The 19,532-nt window shown below is 34.9% G+C and overlaps 1 protein-coding gene across 1 annotated transcript in view; it reads right to left on the bottom strand.

Annotated features, from left to right (window-relative positions):
• Positions 1 to 19,532, bottom strand: part of CALB1 (calbindin 1) — a 24,211-nt gene extending 4,679 nt beyond the window's left edge. Inside the window, exons 1-9 of the mRNA XM_003940514.4 lie at positions 19,253 to 19,532; positions 18,657 to 18,733; positions 15,303 to 15,377; positions 6,102 to 6,185; positions 5,946 to 6,002; positions 2,842 to 2,919; positions 373 to 428; positions 246 to 285; positions 65 to 118 (exon numbers count right to left, since the gene is read on the bottom strand). Coding sequence (XP_003940563.1) covers positions 65 to 118; positions 246 to 285; positions 373 to 428; positions 2,842 to 2,919; positions 5,946 to 6,002; positions 6,102 to 6,185; positions 15,303 to 15,377; positions 18,657 to 18,733; positions 19,253 to 19,331 — 600 coding nt within the window. The 5' untranslated portion in view covers positions 19,332 to 19,532. The remainder of the gene's footprint in view (positions 1 to 64; positions 119 to 245; positions 286 to 372; positions 429 to 2,841; positions 2,920 to 5,945; positions 6,003 to 6,101; positions 6,186 to 15,302; positions 15,378 to 18,656; positions 18,734 to 19,252) is intronic.

The following is a 19,532-nucleotide window of genomic DNA, read 5'->3' as shown; positions in this document are numbered from 1 at the left end:
TGTTAAGATCTCATGTTAAGTGTTCTTACTGCAATGAAAAAGGAAAAAAGTAATAATTTTTTACCTGATCATAGAGCTCAAAAGCCTTATTGAACTCTTTCCCACACATTTTGATTCCCTAAAGACAGTGAAGAGAGTAAATGTTAAAATGCTATTACTATGTTTCAGTATGTTTCCCTTGACAAGTCTCCCACATTCTAGCTTTTCAAGGAAAATATTATTTAAGGTAGTAAAAAGTTAAATACCTGGAATTTAAGAAGAAAATTCTCCTGCACTGGCAGTAACCTTTTGAGAGAAAACATTATATTAATATATTATATTTTTTGAAAATGAGCCACTTATAGTAACATTTTTCATGGTTCCTAAACTCACCTGGCCATCTCAGTTAACTCCAGCTTCCCATCATTATTTGAATCAAATAGTTTCAGCTGAAAGATAGAATGCCATTATTCTAGCTATTTGAGGAATGATTTATTGCATGAAGGAGACGAACTTCAAAATAAAGCTGTTTGAGTTATCATCTACTTGTATATATACAGTAAAATTTTAGAAACTAGCACTGCTAAACTTTCAATGCAACTTTTCAGTTCTGTAATGTGTCAATTGCTAGAGTTTATCAGAATAATACAGAATACTCAAACAGAGCAATAGTGGTCTTAGCTAAGTTCCTAGAACACTCTGTTTTTAAATTGCAAATACATTTGTATGTGTGTCAAGATGTGGAAGGGATGGCATCTGATGGTTTACTGTACTTCTGGAGTCTCTCCAACAAGAAAATAAATATTTAATTTATTTCAACCTTTTAGAGCACAGAACACAAACCGAAGCAGAAAACAGATAAATAAATCCTTAGAGAATAAAATTTTTGAATAATTTTTGAATTATTTTATTTTCTATTGGGTATTAGAAACTCAATAAAGCCATCCAACTTTCCATTGCACTTATATAGACATCATTCACAAAGACACATCTAGATGTAAACACACTCATACCCATATTTGGGAAGCATTTATCTTTTTAGACAGTAGCAACTATTGGTGTAATATATCAAAGTAGTATATATTAATTACATTAAATGTATAAAATGTGTATACTAATTGAGCACTAAATATGTGAAAAATTAACATTGTTTTTAAAGAAGAGAATGTGTCCAGTGTTATAATGGATATAGGTTTAGTGACATCTTTTTAAGGAGGAAATGAAGAGTATTCTATGGTTTAAGATGCTCTAAGAAACTTTTGTAGGAGGCGGATTTTTTTAGGGTTCCATGCTGACGAAACAGTTTATAATCCATTGACTGTAATATCTGATATTGTCACACTCTACCAAGATACTGGACAGATCTATCACTTAGTTTTGTGCCCGTAGGGAAATATTTCCCAGCATATATATTTAAATTTTAATTAGCTCTTGATTAATTTGCTTCCTGGATTTGAACTGGTTTATGACATTTAATCAGATGTCGGGCCAATCCAACAGAGGGAAACTCCCATCTGAGTGGATTTTGAAAGACTGCTTCAATATTCTACCTGGAAAGGAGCCTTTCTTTAAATAGGCATCCCTTAAGATTAGAACAAAGTGGAAAATTGATAAATGTAGGTTATTGTCCATTACCCAAAAGTTTTTCAGAGCTTAGACCTGCCGATTGTGGCAAATAGCAAGAAACTCTCCCCCATTTGTTTGCTAGTGCTATTGTAAGTGGAGATGTAATGAGGAATTAAAGATGATCAGGAAAATCTTTTTGGTTGTTTTGAAACTAAAGCGTAGCCCCCACTTTATAATAAATAACATTGTTTAGGGAATAAGGCAATAGTAAAGTTCTGGTAGGTTTTCCACCCCCCCCCTCAGCCCTCCCCCCCATAAAAGTAAGTTGAGATGCTGAAAACAAACCTTGGTTACATCAAATATAATCAAACCCTTTATAAGATTGTTTCTCAGAGTAATTAAAAAGTCTAACTCCTTTAATATAACAGCAGCAGCTTCTATAGTATAGAGCTATATTTATGGTTTATTGATTTAAATCCATAGCATAAGAATTCACAGTACCTTCACTGTACTGAAAGCATGTATGAATATATGTATCTCCTGGTAATCCTACTTTTGTGATGAGTCAAAATAAGCAAACTTCATCCAATAGAAGCTAACTTCATAGACATTGGTTTATTTTATCTGGAACCTTATTTATTTGCTCATTTTTTCCCCCTAAACAGTAGGTGCCTATGTGTAAAACAGTTTTCTTGGCTCTATTATCAACATTCTATAGAAGATAATAGTTATCACTATTTACCATAGCATCAGCCTCAGGGCATATTTAGATTTCCTCACCCTAAGCACCAATATAAAACGACCAAAAGAAAGAAGGAAACCCATTTTAAGTTGCTTAATTAATAAATTACCTAGACAGTCTCTTTAAACTGTAACAAAGTATAATTTCCCAAACTGTGATAAAAATGGATTCAGTACTTGTATAATAAGTGAGTTTTTGCTGATATAATTTATATATATAGTTTACCTTATACATGTGTAAGTTATATAATTTAGTGATATAATTACACTGGCTTTGGAAGAAAAGCAAGTCATCTTTTGATAGATAAAAATTACACAGCTCTACAGGGAAGAAAATGCTCATATGTTGAGCCTCGAAGCCAATGCCTGCAGCACATAAAATGACAAGATGTAAGCATCCCTAAGTATTTCAGTGTTCAAATGGAATTCTACCTATGTGCATATGACACCCACACCACTGCTTATTTATTTCATCCTGTGTAGTCTTGGGAATTAGCAAGAACATTATACTATTTCATGAGCTCTTGGCTGCAATCTTTTCAAGATCAGTCTTACCATTAGGTCTGTATACTCAGCTAATTTTGTGTCATCAACGGTCTTGTTTGCTTTTTCCAGCAGGTCTTTTAGAAAGTTCTGTTAAAACAAAGAATGCTTAGATAAATTTAATTGACAATATATTGTCTAATTTCATTTCAGAATGCCTTCGAACAGAACATACCAGGAATGCAAATAAAGTCTCTTTTTGAGGGTAGAAGCAGGTGAGTAGGGGAATTTATAATAGAGGAAAGACCAACCAGGTAGTCCTCTTGGTATTCCAGCAATGAAACTACCTCTGACAGGAGTAATACCTGCTTTTTACTGAGACTTGATTGGTCATTATCTGTACATTAGCATGATTTCTTGATTTCAGTTAATCTGAATAAAACCTTTTAAAACAAGCTAGCCCAGTGGATGCATTTCTGCTTACTGATACCTTCACAAGTACTCAAGGGATTGTTCTGCAAGAAACACAAGGGCCTTTATACCTTTGGAATATGTACAAAAAATTACTAGTAAAGCAGATAGAGATCTATCTATAATTTCAAATCCACTTCTGCACCCCCCACCCCACCCCAGGCTATATTTACACATCAGTTTATAGCTACTGTGATGCTTATTTCTCCAGAGGGCCAGTTGGTTAGTTTTTGGCTTGATGCAGTCCAAAGCACTTTGGTTAAAATGCTTCTGCTGACTATTCAAATTAACAAAATTGGCCACAGATGATGTCATTGAATTTTTGAAAGATACATGAATCATATTAAAATAGAGATTGAAGTGGGAAGGATGAAAAACAAGATGATTATTAACTTGACAGCTGGAGCTTAAGAGTGAATTTAATTTTTTTAACAGAAATGTAAATCAAATAAAAGCTTTACAAAGATTTGCCATATAAGTGACATGTAAGCACTTAAGCATATAATAGTCACTCATTTTGTATAGTGCTGTTCATTCCTAACTCCTTTATTTTCTCAGAAAATGAATGCAATTAGGAAAAACTGGGCAGATACTGTATCCAGATATTATTGATGGGTTAGATTTTTTCAATTCAGCAATGGCTTATCTCCCTCAGAACTGTACCAGTTATGCGCTGATTTGATACCACTTTTTAAAAGGAAAGATACCCTTTTCTTAGTTTGATAATTTCTTTTCACTTTAAATATTCCACTTCAAATCCAAAGAGAAGCATGGAAAATTCAGTTATCTGTTGGGGTTGAATTTTATTTTTGAGCCTTACAGGGCTTTTGTCAGAGATTAATTGGGTTAAAAAGCCTCATCAGAGACTAAAATGGTGGTCACAAAAATAGCCTGGGAGAAACCTTGGGATGCAGAGATTCAAAGTCGTGTCTCGGAGCAAGTGATGTTTTACTCTATTATGGATCTTAAATTAGCTTTCTTGAAAGATCCATTAAAAAAGAATACCAACTTATCTTCAAAATTCCCCAGGGAAGAGGACTTCTATTTAGAATCTCTGAGAATAAAATTTAGAGCAAAGGAGACTTTTAGAGTATTTTGAGGTCAGTATTGGAAATGAACTAAGGTTTTCATTATTAACTAGAAAGGATCTTTAAAAGTATTTTTGGTCTAACTAATAAAATAAAAACACAGTGGCTTAACTGTTACCTTGTGGGTTGTTGAGCTGCAGGTTTGTAAATACATTATTTTCAGTGACTTTACATTAAAAATGCTTACATTTTCAAGAGGATACACTTGAATATGTTTTAGCCATTTTGCCATGGCCCAAATGTCCCAGTTCCATCTTTAAAATTGTATTCTACTCAAACTATGTTGAATTATGACTAGCACTATTTGATATTCCTGTTTCCCAGCATAGCAGCAAAAGATGTAGCTCTTAATAAACAAAGTCTGAAAGAGTGCAGTGCTGTGGGTGGGGTGGGGTGGGGTATCATTCTTAGCATTATCAGATATTCTAGGTCCAAATCTAGGTTCTCTTCTTAGGCAGCTGTGTAATCTTAAAACATTAGAGGGATTTTTGAAGATTCTCTAATTAGATCTCTCTACACCCCAATCTCACTGTTTGTATATTAGGAGTGATAGCACTGGCTTTGCATATTTTCTGTGAGGATTAAATGTTAAAATACATTTCAAGCACCTTGGTACCTTGTACTCTGCCTGACACACAGTCAATAAATATTAACTCACTTATATTTTAGTCACTCTATATTTTAAAAATAGAAAAAGTAGGGTCTTTCAGATGGACATGTTTAGGGATCGGTTTGAGGAAATGAGAAGAATACTTCCATATTCATGAAAGGCTGGTAAATTGAGTTCATGAATAATATAATTTATTATATGCTACATGTCACAAAAGCTTTCATGTGCAGAATATTACTGGAGCTTCACAATAAGCCTGAGTGGGAGGATTTATTACCCTCATTTTAAAGATTAAAGAAAATTAGAAAGATGTAGTAATTAATGAGGTAAGACTTGATTTAATATCTCTGCCTTTTCTATCTTCCCTAAGTGATAAATTCATTTTCTCAGTTGCAATTTTTCAAAATTTTAATTATAGGAGATTTTTCTTTATCATCATTGTTGTTGAGAGACAGTAGGTTGTACAGAATGTCTACAGGCCTTGGAGGCAGACTAGCCTGGATTTGCACATCACACCTCAGTCCGATTTCTGTGTGGCCTTCTGTATATCATTTAACTTCTCTCAGCTCTTCCTCACTGGGGTAATAAAATCTCATAGAACTCATGCAAAGATTAAATAAGACATTATGTGCAAAATAGTTGGCATAAAGTAGCTATTCAGTGACTTTTTCTTTTGTAATAAAATCCATATGTGTTTATTTTGAGAAGTAAAACTTCAAATTTTAATAAAATGAATGGCTTATTAGGCTTATCTATAATTCTGTCTCTGTCTTACATTTGTGTACTCCATAGAAAATGTTTATTTCTTGCATTACTCTACAGAATTTTAAGAAGCAATTGAAGTCTTTTTTGATCTGGTACTTCATTAACAGTGCCGAAGAGTAGTTGAAAATGTGACTGTTCAACATTAGTTTCTTTTGTGGGAGGTTTTTTAAAAAGCTAGGAAGCTCTTAGTTCTTAATTGCATTTGAAAAGGAAAAACTTAGCACAAGTTTTTATTTGCTTACCTTTAGCTCCTCAGTTTCTATGAAACCACTGTGGTCAGTATCATACTTTCTCCATGTCTGTAAATAATTTTGGATAAGGAAAACAAACACATTTTTAATAAAAGGAACAATTTTCCTACTTTCAGCAGCTTTCTTAAAGGGACAGCTTTCTTATACCTTCATGAATTCCTCACAGGACTTCAGCTGCTGGCATCGGAAGAGCAGCAGGAAATTCTCTTCTGTGGGTAATATGTGAGCCAACTGGAAAAGATTTAAAAAGAGAGAAACATGTTTTAAGGAGCTCAAAAACAAGTCTCTGTCATCACCTGCTGCTTAGTTTTTCTTCAGCGTATTCCCTCACAGGCTAGAAAAGTAGAAGAAAAACATTAGAGTCGGCGTTCCCTTTCTGGTACTTTCCTGTGGTTTCTTCAATGCTTGTGTGCCCTTGTGTGCTTGGTTCTTGGGCCAGTGAGGTGGCTGCAGCAGACCTGTGCTCAGGAAGAACTAGCGTGGCCGCTCGTCTGCTGGACATTCAGGCAGATTTGTTCTGTTGGCTTGAACCCTTCATGTGTTCTATGCCACAGATCAGGGCTCCCTTCTCACAGGGTGCACAGAATGGCACATGTGGAGGCTATAAATTTCATGTGAAGTGAAACCGTGAGGAACATACATGTGGGGAAGGGAGTGAAGGGGGAAAATGAATTCTCATACCGGAGGAGAAAGCCTGCTATGAGATACAAGGGAAGATAAACCAAGGACCACTGTAAGGCAACGGAAAAGAAATTCACCATGAATGGCGGGGCATTAAACAGGAATAGGAAAAGCCAGTTCTCAAATTGTTGCTTTCTGCTGAAAGGACATCCATTGCCTAAATCCAGGGCTGGGGTTTATTTTCTATTCTCCACGGCATGCCTCTATGATATTTTCCCTTAGATGTCATTTCATAACTTCAATCCTCTATTTTTTTTTTCTGGAAGAAAAAAGGATTCCATATCCCATTTTATGACTAATCTATTGCATGCACAGAAGGAAGGAGCTGGATTGATGGCTCCACTGCAGATGTGAGATCTATTTCTGGCCCAGCAGCTAATTAGCTGTGGTCCCCAGCAACCCCGAGCCATTTCTGGACTTCAGTACCCTCATCACTAAAACAAGGACTTGAAATAGAAGCCAGTGTTTCTTGAATATATTGGGATCAAAACGTCTTCTGTTGGAAACACTGCATTTTCACCATTAAAGAATGAATATACACAAAATATATGTCATCTGATTTCCAGGATTTCATGAATTCCCTGATTCACAGGCATGGACCCTCTTCCCTGGATTTTAGGCCAAGAGCCTGTAGTCTAGATCAGCCTTAAAGTCAGAGTAAGTTCAAAAAGTTCTACCAAGTTATAGAAAAGATTATCACAATTATTTTTTTAAATTCATCCTTTTAGGTTTACATTTAAAAATTTAAAATTTGATATAAAATGCACTATTCTGTGTTAATATGTAAGCAATCTCACTTTACTTATACCTGTGTATGCCCTTTAACTTATCTTATTTTTAGATTTTTGAAATAGTATTTCAAATTAAAACCACTAGGTTTACAGGCACTACATATGTGGGTGAGACTAAGAGAAAGGGCCAAACCTCCTATCAAGTTTAATATGACCTAGTCATAAAACATTTTCTTATTTATTTTTAAAGAAAGGTCACTAGTGTGGGTAGATGATAATATATCTAAAAAGTAAAAATGGGGGTTTAAAATTTTCCAGTACTTTTAAAAAAATTAGCTTTTGGTACCTAAACACATTTGCATCATTGCAGTGTGTGTGTGTGCATGTGTGTGTGTGCGTGCGTGCTTGTGTGTGTGTGTGTGCGTGCGTGTGTGTGTGTGTGTTTGTGTGTGTATGTGATATCCAGGTCCCTTATTAAACTCAGGACATACTTCTGTGACCTTTGCATTCTTTCAATTCCTTTGAATACTCAAATCATAAAATTCTGTACCTCAGAAATAATTAATTTAATTTTATTCAAAGACCACATTTTTCAAATGAGGATGCTAAGGCCTGAAGAGGTAGAATGACTTGACCTGATGATTGGCAGACTGAAAATCAATTTAATTTAGTGATTATTAGTAGATTAAGTCAACAACATGCTTCTTGAAGACAGTAATAGAATAGTTTGGTTGCTTCTTTGCTCTTGGACTGTAAATAATGAATTTGTTGGTGATTTTTACATGTGACAATGAGATAGTTTGAATATGATAGGCTGTTACCGATTGAAATCTAGAGCCCTGTCTTCCTCACACCCCCCTCCATTTTTTTCCTCATCTGCAAGTGGGCTGCTAGTGGAAAGTAACTATAAATCATTTTCATTATTAAAGTATCCAGATACCTGGCAAGTTAGGCCAAGAATGTAGGTCTCCCCCAGAGCCAAGGGAGAAGAGGAGAAGGGAGGGAGAATGGCAGTGAGTGGACTAGGCATGGAGAGGGGCTCTGGAGGAGGGAAAAACACCCACACCCCTCCAGACTTTTGTTGAGCCTGGCCTCATCTATAATACTTTCCTGGAGGGATTCTGAAGAATGTCTATTTGAGGATTTTAAAGAAGATGGGAAGAGAAGAGAAAGTAGCCCAAGAATGAAGAGGGAACAAAGATGGAAGACAATAAAAGACATGAAAAAGGAAGAAAATATGTCAGAGGCAGACATTTTAAGAGAAAGATTAAAAAATGGAACTGGATGTTATATATACATTTTGGAGGGTCTGCATGATATAGAAGGTCTAGCTAGATTTTATTAAGGTTTTGCATGAACATAAGTGTTCATTTAGGAAACAGGAGATAGCTAATACTAACTTGTCCTTTATTTATTGGTATGCAACATGTTAGATACTTCTTGGAGTTTTTAGGTGACCTTCCTATAGACCATTAATTTCAAGCGGGCAGGGAATAATATTTTTCTGCATTCCCTGAATATCCAGCATGGTATCTAGCATGTTATATGCATGAAATAAATACTTGTGGATTAGTTGGTAATTTTACTTTATTAAAAATGCCTACTTAAAAGGATTTAGAGTATTGTTTGCTTATCTTCATTATAATTTTCTATTTTTTTGAATTTTTATAATTAATGTTTATTGCTTTGAAAAAAAGGAATAATTTTTTTTAAATTTTATATTTTCAGATCCACTGAATACATAAAAACAGAAAAGACAAAAGAATGAGCTAGTAAGCAATCACTAAATGTAAAATTAGGGAAATTGTCTTCGTTTCAAAATAAAAGTTCATGTAACTCATAAAGTTCAGAGGTCTCCTGAATGTCAGATACAGAGATAGTAAAATTGCTCTTCATGTCTACTATAAATGTATATTTCTTTCCCACACTGCTTTGGTCTTATACTTAAATTATTAAAAATACAGATTACATCTATGTGCAACATATTCAATCTGTTTTAATTTCACTGAACTGTTACTGTTACACTCAATACCATCCTATTTTATAAATGTTAGAAAGGAGTCTTAAGCACATAAAAGACTATTATAAGACAAACTAGACACTTAATGAAAGAAATTTATATGTATCTATAGGATGTGGCTATAGTGAATATAAGGTATGTCTTAAGGTATGTTTACAATGTGGTGGTCGTGTGTTGTCTCTCGGTTCTTCTGTCAATGTATATCAATCAATATTCAAGTTTCAGAGCTGGGCACAGTAATTCTCTAGCTGTAGCCTTTATGGCCATGTCTACAATGTCCCAAAGGTCTTTCATATAGGAGGCATTAAGTAGAGTTACTTTATTCTCAGATATGCCGTCACTGCTGTTCATAGAAGTACCCAATACTTCCTAATCCAGTATTATTAGTGATTCCATAGTTTTTGGGCTCCCTGCCTGCTCTTTTATTGAACTCCCAAAACTTTTTTATGAGTTGGATAAGAGAGTGAAGAGTATCAAGGGGATGAGTGGAAGGTAGGTAGCTATGGAAATAAACAGAATCCCTCAGAGCTTCATTTCTGAGAACTAGTTGCTTGTCCTCAAGAGTAGGAAAAAAACCAACTTTCTACTTGCCTGTCTCCCCTGCCAGCGGACATGCTCCTTGAGGATAGGGTCTGTGTCTTATTTACTATTTCTTTGCCCAGCAACTGCACAAATTTTATTAAATATTTTATTGAAGCAATACATAAAGTCAATTAACTATTTGTCTAGCATCAGGATAGACTGTAAATAAATGGAGGTAAAGTTCCTTTGGAGATAATTTCAATAACTTATTATTAAGCTGTAAATAGGGGTTGGGGTGGACATTGTGATATGCCAGAGCTCCCTTCAAGTGCTGGGAGTGTTGCTGCAGCCTCACCTGTCAGGGCCCATTGAAGGAATACCTGGAGTGAAGAGAGCTGTGTCCCCACGGAGGTGGTATCCTACGACTGATCAACATGTGATATAAAGACCCAACCCTCTCACTCAAAACCAGAGACATTCCCGAAGGGTCATCCCAGCTTCAGAACTCACTGTAGAGTCAGCTGATGTCTCATTTGAGACTGTGTCACAACCCAGCTTCTCCCTCTGCCCAGACCTATTCTCTTTACTACTATCCCAGGGATATTGATCCCAAGAGCACTTCCTAATAAACCTGCCCATTGCTACTCTTCCACTCAGTTCTACTTCCCAGGGAACTCTACCCATAACAGGGGTCTTTACATCTCTATTTTATTTCTAGCATAATACAGAGCCCTTGCCTGATGTTTTGGAGTAAGTTGAAATCCCTTGCTGTGGCTCATTTGGCTACTAAATATGAGGCACTGTGCTGGTGACCACAGTCACAACTAGTGAGAACTGTATAGGGAGACAGATACTTTCAAACAACTTTTTCCCTGACAATTTCAAAGCAAGTGATAAATACAACAATAAAGCTAAGTTCTAATTGTGAGGAGAGGATACATGAAAGGCTACTTCATTAGTGATATAAATTACATCACAGTGCACATGAGGCAGAATTCCTAGCTTTTAAAGACAATCATGATATGGCAACATTCTTGTACATGTATTAGCCAAGTATTCATTTTTTTTTTCATTTGAGAATCAGAAAAGCCTTTTCCCTAGCCAGTGAGAAGTACGTCCAGGAAATCTGAAAGGTAGATAACTATCAAAAATGTAAAGCTCTTTGAATTTAATAATTTGAATTTGACAAATTATATAAGAAGTGTGGGAAAAGCTTGGCATTCAGAAGTTGGGGTAGAATTTCTAGTAAGTTATTTATAGATGTAACAATAATTGAAAATACATTTGTTGAGTTTTTACAGTGTGCCAGCGTGGAGCTATTTGTTCGACACATATTAATTGATACTGATAATCATTAACAACCTTATGAAGTTAATACATTGTCATTCCTGCTCACAGCCAAGGAAATAGAGGATCAAAGAGGGTAAATGCCCTGCTGTCACATAGATTGTAGTTGGAGCCAGATTTGAAGGCAGTGAGTCTGACTTTCTTGGCTTTAAGACTCTGTTCCTTACCTTCATCACCCTCCATTAAAATCTTCAATTAAAAAAAATTCCTAATAAATTATTTAGAAAAATCTATGTAGACACAATTTTAAAATCAGATTTCATTGTCAGTCATTTCCTCAAATTCTGAGGTGGAAAAGAGTCTTCCATGAAAAATTATTATTCACCATGGCTAAACTCACAGGCTCAAATCCCATTGCAGATGAAAAGAGGGAAAGGCTGGAGAAGAGCTGCTTCCCTGGGAGGGTTGTTACAGTTTTAGGATTAAAATAGCTTTTAGGTCTATTTTTCAGTGGATGCACTGACCTGGACAAATAGAAACAGTAAGAATGGAGAGGATGGTAGGTTTGTCACACATTGCTCAAAGAATCAGGTGAAAAACTTATAGATTTGACATCCATTTAAGAGAAATACCTACATTTCATGTGAACACCAGAGAAGAAAGGTCTATTATCTGCTAAATCATTCAGTCTTCCTTTTTAATTATTTTAATCAGCCCTCTTTGTAGTAGAGCTATTAGTCTGAATAAATTTAGAACAGTTTTTGACCATCACTTTATTTGTTAAATTATCTCAGAATTTGAATTCTCCTGTTTTGAGTTTGTATTAACAATTTATTTCTGAACCATATTTATGTGAATTTTTAAATCTATTTAAAGACATGAAATTAGAAAGTTCAGAAAGAAACATATTTGCTTCTAGTTAGCAAATGCATGTTGTTAGAAAGTGTCAGTTAACTTTATCAGATCAGAAGTTTGAAAGTTAACCATTACATTTTCTAATTTTTTGAGTGACATCTTTCGGAGGCAAACCAATTGGCCTGTTCCATCAGGGAAGCAGACTACTGCATGAGTATCATTTGGTTTACTTTGATTCGATTTTTTTGAGTTTGTGAGTACAACTATTAAGTGAGCTTAACATATAAGTAAATCCATCTTGTTTCCCCTTTGATTACCAAAGTTAATTTGTGTTTGATGTCAACAGGTAGACTATTATAAATTTTAGAAAGCATAGGATTTTGCATTCCTATATAGCTGGCTAGAATTTATGTATTTATGTCCTATATTATTTATAGGATTTCTAAGCAAGTGATATACATCAAATTGGAAAAAGAAAGGATGAACTTCATTTAATACAACTTTCTGGCGACACTAGAGAGCACAATGTAAGTTCATACATTTCCTCCTCCCCCTCTCCCCATTTTCTACATGTAATCTGTAACTTTTAATGACTATTTCCCAATTATTTTCAGAATTTCTCTTTTCTTCACTCTTCACCACCACAGAGTGAATCAACATGCATATCAACTACGGAAGCAATCTCCTATTTATTCTCCCATTCTCCAATTCTCTTCTCTCAAACTAATGTCTTCTTCCAGACGCCTTACTCCTATGTCTTGGCTGATAGCTCAGGTTAATGAAAAGAGTTCTAGAATCAGAACGAGATCTAAGTCTGTATATAGACTTTGTTACTCCCTGCCAGTGGGACCTTGGATACATCATTTGGCCTTTTCGGGCTTCAATTTCTTCATCCTTAAAATGAAGAATGTTGGCTAGTTCTTCCCAAGAGTCTCATCTAGCAAAAAGTTCCATGTCCTGGGACACTAAAACCTTCCAATCAGTTTATATGTATCTCATTTGTCTCCCTTTAAATTCTTTCTGCTTCAGCTGATCAAAAGTTCTGCTGAAATCATGTTTCAAGTGCTTTGCCCAAATAACTTCTCTGCAGAACACTTTGTGCATCCCTATTCAACCCGGCTAAACTTAGAAACTTGCCATAAGTAATCAACCAACTGAAGCCTGAAAACCTTTCCTTTTAATGCTAAAAATGTACAGATTATTTATTATTAAAAAAAAGGCAGAGTAGTTTGGGGGAACATGGCCAGGTTCTGACTGTTCTACCCTGTATTTCTTACTTTTTCTGTGACCTTAGGCAAATTCTATTGAAGGTTCACATTCCACAATTATAAAATAGATCTTTATTTTGTATTTAAATTTACTTAATTTTCTTATCATGAAGATCAAATGAGATAACATAATTGAAAACGCTCTGTAAATTTTATAATTTTATACAAATGTGAATTCTTTTATTGTGTTTATTGCTATAAAAGCTTTTCACCTCTTTATTTTGGACTTCATTGCCTTCTCTATCTTCTTCTGTTACCTATATTTCTCTATCTTTCCTAACACATAAAGCCTTTTCTTTCCTGTAACAGTTTCTTTTCTAAAACTTCTGAGGAAATTTCCTTCATTAACCCTCCAGGACAATGCTGCTGCTATATGGCCTCTAACCTCTCATTCAAAATAGAGCTCAAATAATGTCATAAATTATTAGACTGTATGACATAAAGTAAAACCTGGATTCAAAACATGCTCATCCATTTTATCCTTTTAAAAATGTAAAATCCATGTGAATCAGATCAATGCTTTTTACTGCACAATCTAGTATTGCTGAAAAAATGAAATTGAATAAATAGCTGATCCCATTAGAGTCCTTCAAGGTGAAGTATGTTAAATGTAAGGTGATAGTCTTTCCTTTACTAGGATTATAAAGTATGTCAAATTCTAAAAGAGCCAATTCGTAATTTCACTGATGTCATATTTTCAAACTAGTTTTGAATAATTAGATTTACCTCATCTCATTTATGTTTAATTTAAAAGTTATTTTCTTATCCTTCATGGTTTCATATCTTGATTAGTTGGCCTATATGTCAATCTGTAAGTCCCATTACTATTATCTATTTATATAGTAATGAGTTACACATAGGTTAAGGGGAAAGTATGTACTCCAGGGAAAAATTTTAATTACAAAGATAATAATAGTATGCCCTCTCTTAACTCTATTTGTAGTAGCTGTTTAAAAATAAGTGTATTTCACATTGGCATCACAAGTGTCCTATAAGATCAATTATTTGAAAACCAGGTTATTTCTCTGAATCAAAGATAAATTATTCCTGAATGTTGAGAGCCAGAATACTTCACAATCTAATACACTGAGAAACAGTATATAAATAACATAATTATGCTTATGATTTGGCATATTTTAAATTATGACCTTATTAATTTTTCTAGACAAAGGCTTCCACCCAATTTATCTAATAGGCTGCAGAGATAAGAAAGAGGCTGAGACACCACAGGCTGGAACGGGAAGCATCAACTCTTTCACAAATCTGAGAATGCAGAAGAATTGATGCATAATCCGTTTTGCTTCCTTGATTCACAGACAAAAATAAGTTGCCCTTAATAGGGAAAGTCATTGTCAAAGGATAAGATTTGACACCCACAGTTTTAACTTTCAGAGACTCATAAGAAAACTGTACCTATAACAGATCATAAAATATTCACTCACTTTAGTTAAATTCTTGTGTTTTTACTAAGGCCAATTGTCAAACCAGGATGCAGCTTTTTGCCATGAAAAATAAGGATTGTAAATATTTCATAGGAACTGCAAACATTTTACTTTATATTTTAAAAGTCAAGTCTACACTGTTAAGTGGTAGAAAATACTGATGGACCATATGCTTAGACACTGTATTGAAGTGAGGCTGGGTAATGGAATGTGATCGATACTCATCTAGAAGTCAGGGACTTGTTCCTCTAACTGCAGCTGTGCCAGCAAACAGCTGTATGACCAGAGGCAAACCATTTTATTTCTCCAGGGTCTCAACTTTGTAATATGTGAAATTTAGGTCCTGGGTTAGGCAAACTCTTAGATGTTTTTCATTTCTGAATATTTTTGAACTTCATGGTTCTGAACAGAAGATACTATGTTAGCTAGGTGAAATAAACCTTTCTGAATGGATCTTGTTATATTGTATTTGACTTGAATACAACTTCAAAATGGAAATTCATTTATTAAAACTAAATCAGAAAAATTCGTAAATTCCTTACCTCTACAATTCCTATTTTTCCATCATCTCTTTGCCCATACTGATCCACGAAAGTTTTCATTTCAGGTGATAACTCCTAAAATTATATAAAAGCAGGTAAGAAGTTTGTAAAAAAAAAAATACCCAGTTATGCTTGTGATGGTGTTAATAACTTACAGCAAAGGAAAATGAAAATTAGAACCATTTAGAATTATGCATACTGATGAACTAGTCTCATAAAAATTAAAGGCATAACTGATACACAGTATTTATTCGTTCCAAATAAAAGAGTTATAATCATGATGATCATTTCTCAATTACTATGATTTATCTTCTATTATTAATTTTGAGAATATGCTACCCTTTGAAAGCGTAGTCAGAATCATTCCATTTGTAACTTTGAGTGAATTTAAATATAATCACTATCAATATACTTTAAACATTGCTTGCTTCAGTAAAGATTATCTTGTATTGCTATACTATCTCATAACATTTTTCTTATTCTAACATAATGTTTTATCTATAAAAAGTAATACATATTTTCAATTTGAACAAGCAAAAAGTGTGAATGTTAAGGAGTAACTCACTGTAAGCAAAGATTGTTTTAAGCATAAAAGAGGAATTCATCAATTAAATACATTTAAAAATTAAGTAGAGAGCTATGAACTATAAACTAGTGATCTGAACATAGAGCTGGTATTCAGGAGGTTTAGTTTTTACCCTTGGGTCTCCAACATAGCCCATTTAAAATAGCCCTGTTGCATTAACTGAAGCCTATTTAAAATAGGTCAGCCCTTACTAATGTTCTATTCTATGTCCTTGGGAAAGCAAATTAAGGTCTCAGTTTTCATCGTAGCTAACAAGATGGTGGTATTATCTACCACACAGGATTGCTCTGGGGATAGATAGGTTAATATAATTTAAGGGCTATATTGAGACTAAATATCATTTTTGCTAGTATTTACAAATCTGTTTGGAAAATGTAAACATCTTTAGTAGAACTAAGATAATAAATAGTAATAAAGCAATTTAATTATATTTTGTCTTTAAAAATACTTACTGTAGATAACTTACAATTTGTATTTACTGAATACTGGGAATATTAGTTCCTGCTTTTTTTTTTTTTTTACATATACCTTAACATAAACAAAAACCAAAGCATCTGTCCTTAAATTTTAAAATGGCGTAATGCCACTAGTTTAAGCAGCAGACTTGACATTTAGTTTGTGAAGTTTCTGACAAGTATGTCAAAATCTATTTTTAAACAGTGCAAAACATATAATCATCATCACGACCAATTATAAGTGTATAAAAATGAGTGCAAATATGAAGACCAAGCACTACGTTTAGTGCAAAAGGATAGTTTCTGAAAATATATTGCATTGTTAAATTTCATTATTGTTATATTCACCTAGTGAAAATTTGGAAATTCATGTTATTAATATGAAAAGCTGAACAATGTAAATTGTATTTACAATCCAGAAAAATGCTAATAAGGTATTAAGCAGCTTGTTATGATTCTATAACTATGCTTGTTTACTATTATTACTTTATAGTCTAATAATTGGAGCTTTGAATATTCCAAAAAAGAGAAAAAATAATTAAACTCTAAATCTCCAACATGAAGACATTGTTTACAAAAAGGTACAAATAGTAAAGTAAAAGGAAGAAGAGAAAAAAAATTTTTTTAAGTTCATGAATATTTAAATTTCTAGGATGAAAATAAATCTCAATATTAAAATCACTTCTGGAAAAATTGAAATATATTCATTTAGCTGCTGGAAGCATCTTCCAAGGTTTTAATTCTAAATTTTATGGAAAGTAAGACTTTTCCAACTGGATTTTTAAACAGGTATTTTTAAATAAGGAAGATACTTGCTTTTATTAGATTAGCCAAAGATACATCGAGTTATAATGACAGTGTTGCATAAATTTATTTACATGGCAATATATAAGATATGGGGAGGGTAGAGAGTATATAAAATATTTTAATGCTACTTTATTCCATTCTGTTACGCTTTTAGATTTATATAATATTAAATCTGGGTAAAACAATCCCTAGAGCACAATCTAGTTTAAAATCAATTTGGTCAATGATTTTTGTAACTGATAGTTCTGAGTTCTGTAATGAATTATAATACATTTAGAGCCCTCTGGGATTCTTTTGAATATGCTGAACACAGATGTATATTACACAATTTTCAATTTAGATGGGGCAAAGAGATAATTCTATTATTAAACTTTACATATATCACTCAATATTAGAGGTGATGATCTGCTGTATGATATACATCATTGGTAATGTAAAATCTCTTTCTAAACATAGTCAAAAAGGCCAAAGACCATTAATATGTAACTCATCCCAATTCAAGACTGCCTTCTCAGACCGTGTTACATAAACCTCAGCAGAGTAGTACAATTTTTAACCCATTTTCCTCTAGACAACTATCTCATCTATGTTTAGAAACTGATTATATTTTATTTTTATGCGGACGACATGTTTTCTTAACAGGTTAACTTATGCCCAAAGGGAGTCATTTACAATTATTAAGAATTGTCATTTGTTTAATTAACTAATGGCTTAAATAATCAACACAGCTCATTTTCAAAACACCATCAATTGCTTCCTATCAGAGTATCACTTCACTTTTTTTTTTAAACAATACACGAAATTAAAAAAATTGTTTTACTTTTTACTTCTCTACCTTTTGGGTTTCTTGCTTTCAACAGAAGTGAAGACCTTTTCTTGCTAAATTCAGTTACGTTTCAAGTTGGGCAACTTTCCCTTAGTGAGGAGGGTCAAGACAGGATGTTTTCTCATCTCCCCAACTACATCAACATCACAACAATAATAATTGGTGATAGACTAAGAGATCCATAATCTGCAGATCTGTTTTTTGACCACCAAGGGGCAGAAATGCATTTCCACCCCCTTATTTTTCACACAGTAAAAGAGAAGTTAAAAATTACCTAATCAAACTCAATCGCAGATGTGGTGATCCGCTAAAGAATCTCACGTACCCACACTTTCCTTTGAAGATCTATTAAAGCAAATACTAGTATAGAATATATATATTTAAAGCTCCGATTTCAGATAGCAAGGGTTTTCCCTTTAGAAAATCTCTTTCTCGCTGTCTCTGCTTCTCCCTCTTTCCTCCCTTCTTCTGTCCCTCCCTCTCCCACCCTCTCTCTGTCTCATTCCCCCTTCCCCTCTCTCCCTATGCAAGTAGGAAAACTGTTCCTTCCATTCGCAGTCAATAAACGTTTACATAACCCAGAAAGCGCTTTACCCTGCTGGCTTTTTGTGAAAACACAAGAATGTTTTAATTTGGGGATTGAAGGTCTTTTTTTCCCTCTTTCGCCAGCTCGAACCTACCAATCCAGCCTTCTTCCGCGCCTGCTGGAGCTCCTGGATCAAGTTCTGCAGCTCCTTTCCTTCCAGGTAACCACTTCCTGCAAAGACAAAGAGGCACCCAGATGTCAGATAACTCATTCCGAGTGTCTTTCCCGTTCACTTTCCAAGAGAGTTATCTTTCTGGCGACCCGAGACGCTCGCTCTTGCCTGGACATTGATTAACCAGCAAAGCATATAGACACGGCAGCGCTCCCTTCCTGGAGTATCAAACTTTAGATCCACTGAGGACAAAGGAGGATGGTTGGGGTGCTGAGCGCAGCCACAGAAACTTTGGGGGGACAGTGTCCCCCAATTTCTGCGCTCTCTCTCCTTCTACCATTACAGTTCCTGGAAAGACAAGTTTACGGTTTTGGGATTACGGTGGAAACAATTTAAACTTTCAGAGTGAGGGTTTGGCGGCCAGTCGGGGAGATAAGAAGATAAGATTAGACCTAAGGGGGAAGAAGTAAAGAATAGAAAGGAGGGATAATGGGATCAGGAGGCTCAAAGGAGGGCAAAGAATGGGAAGGGGCATGGAAAAAGGTCTGGAAACAGATAAAAAGAGAGAAGATAATCACCGTCAGCGTCGAAATGAAGCCAGATCTCGAAAAACTGTGAGGCTGTGATGAGGGATGATTGCAGGTGGGATTCTGCCATTGTACAGCGGGGTGTGTGCCTGGGTGTGTGGATATGCGTGTGCGTGTGTCCGCGCGAGAGGGGTGTGAGCCAAAGCTCAGCGTGTGCGCGAGTCAGGGCTGCGGAGGGAGACCTGGGCGCGGGCGCTGCCGGGCGCTGTCCTCGGTGCTGCTCAGCTCAGCGTTCCTCCAGAGTTCTCTCCCGACACCCCGCACCCAGTTC

The sequence above is a fragment of the Saimiri boliviensis genome, chromosome 15, assembly GCF_048565385.1.
Source record: "Saimiri boliviensis isolate mSaiBol1 chromosome 15, mSaiBol1.pri, whole genome shotgun sequence".
NCBI lineage: Eukaryota > Metazoa > Chordata > Mammalia > Primates > Cebidae > Saimiri > Saimiri boliviensis.
The sequence above is the reverse complement of the archived record's forward strand: the minus strand, read 5'-3'. Positions and strand labels throughout refer to the sequence as shown.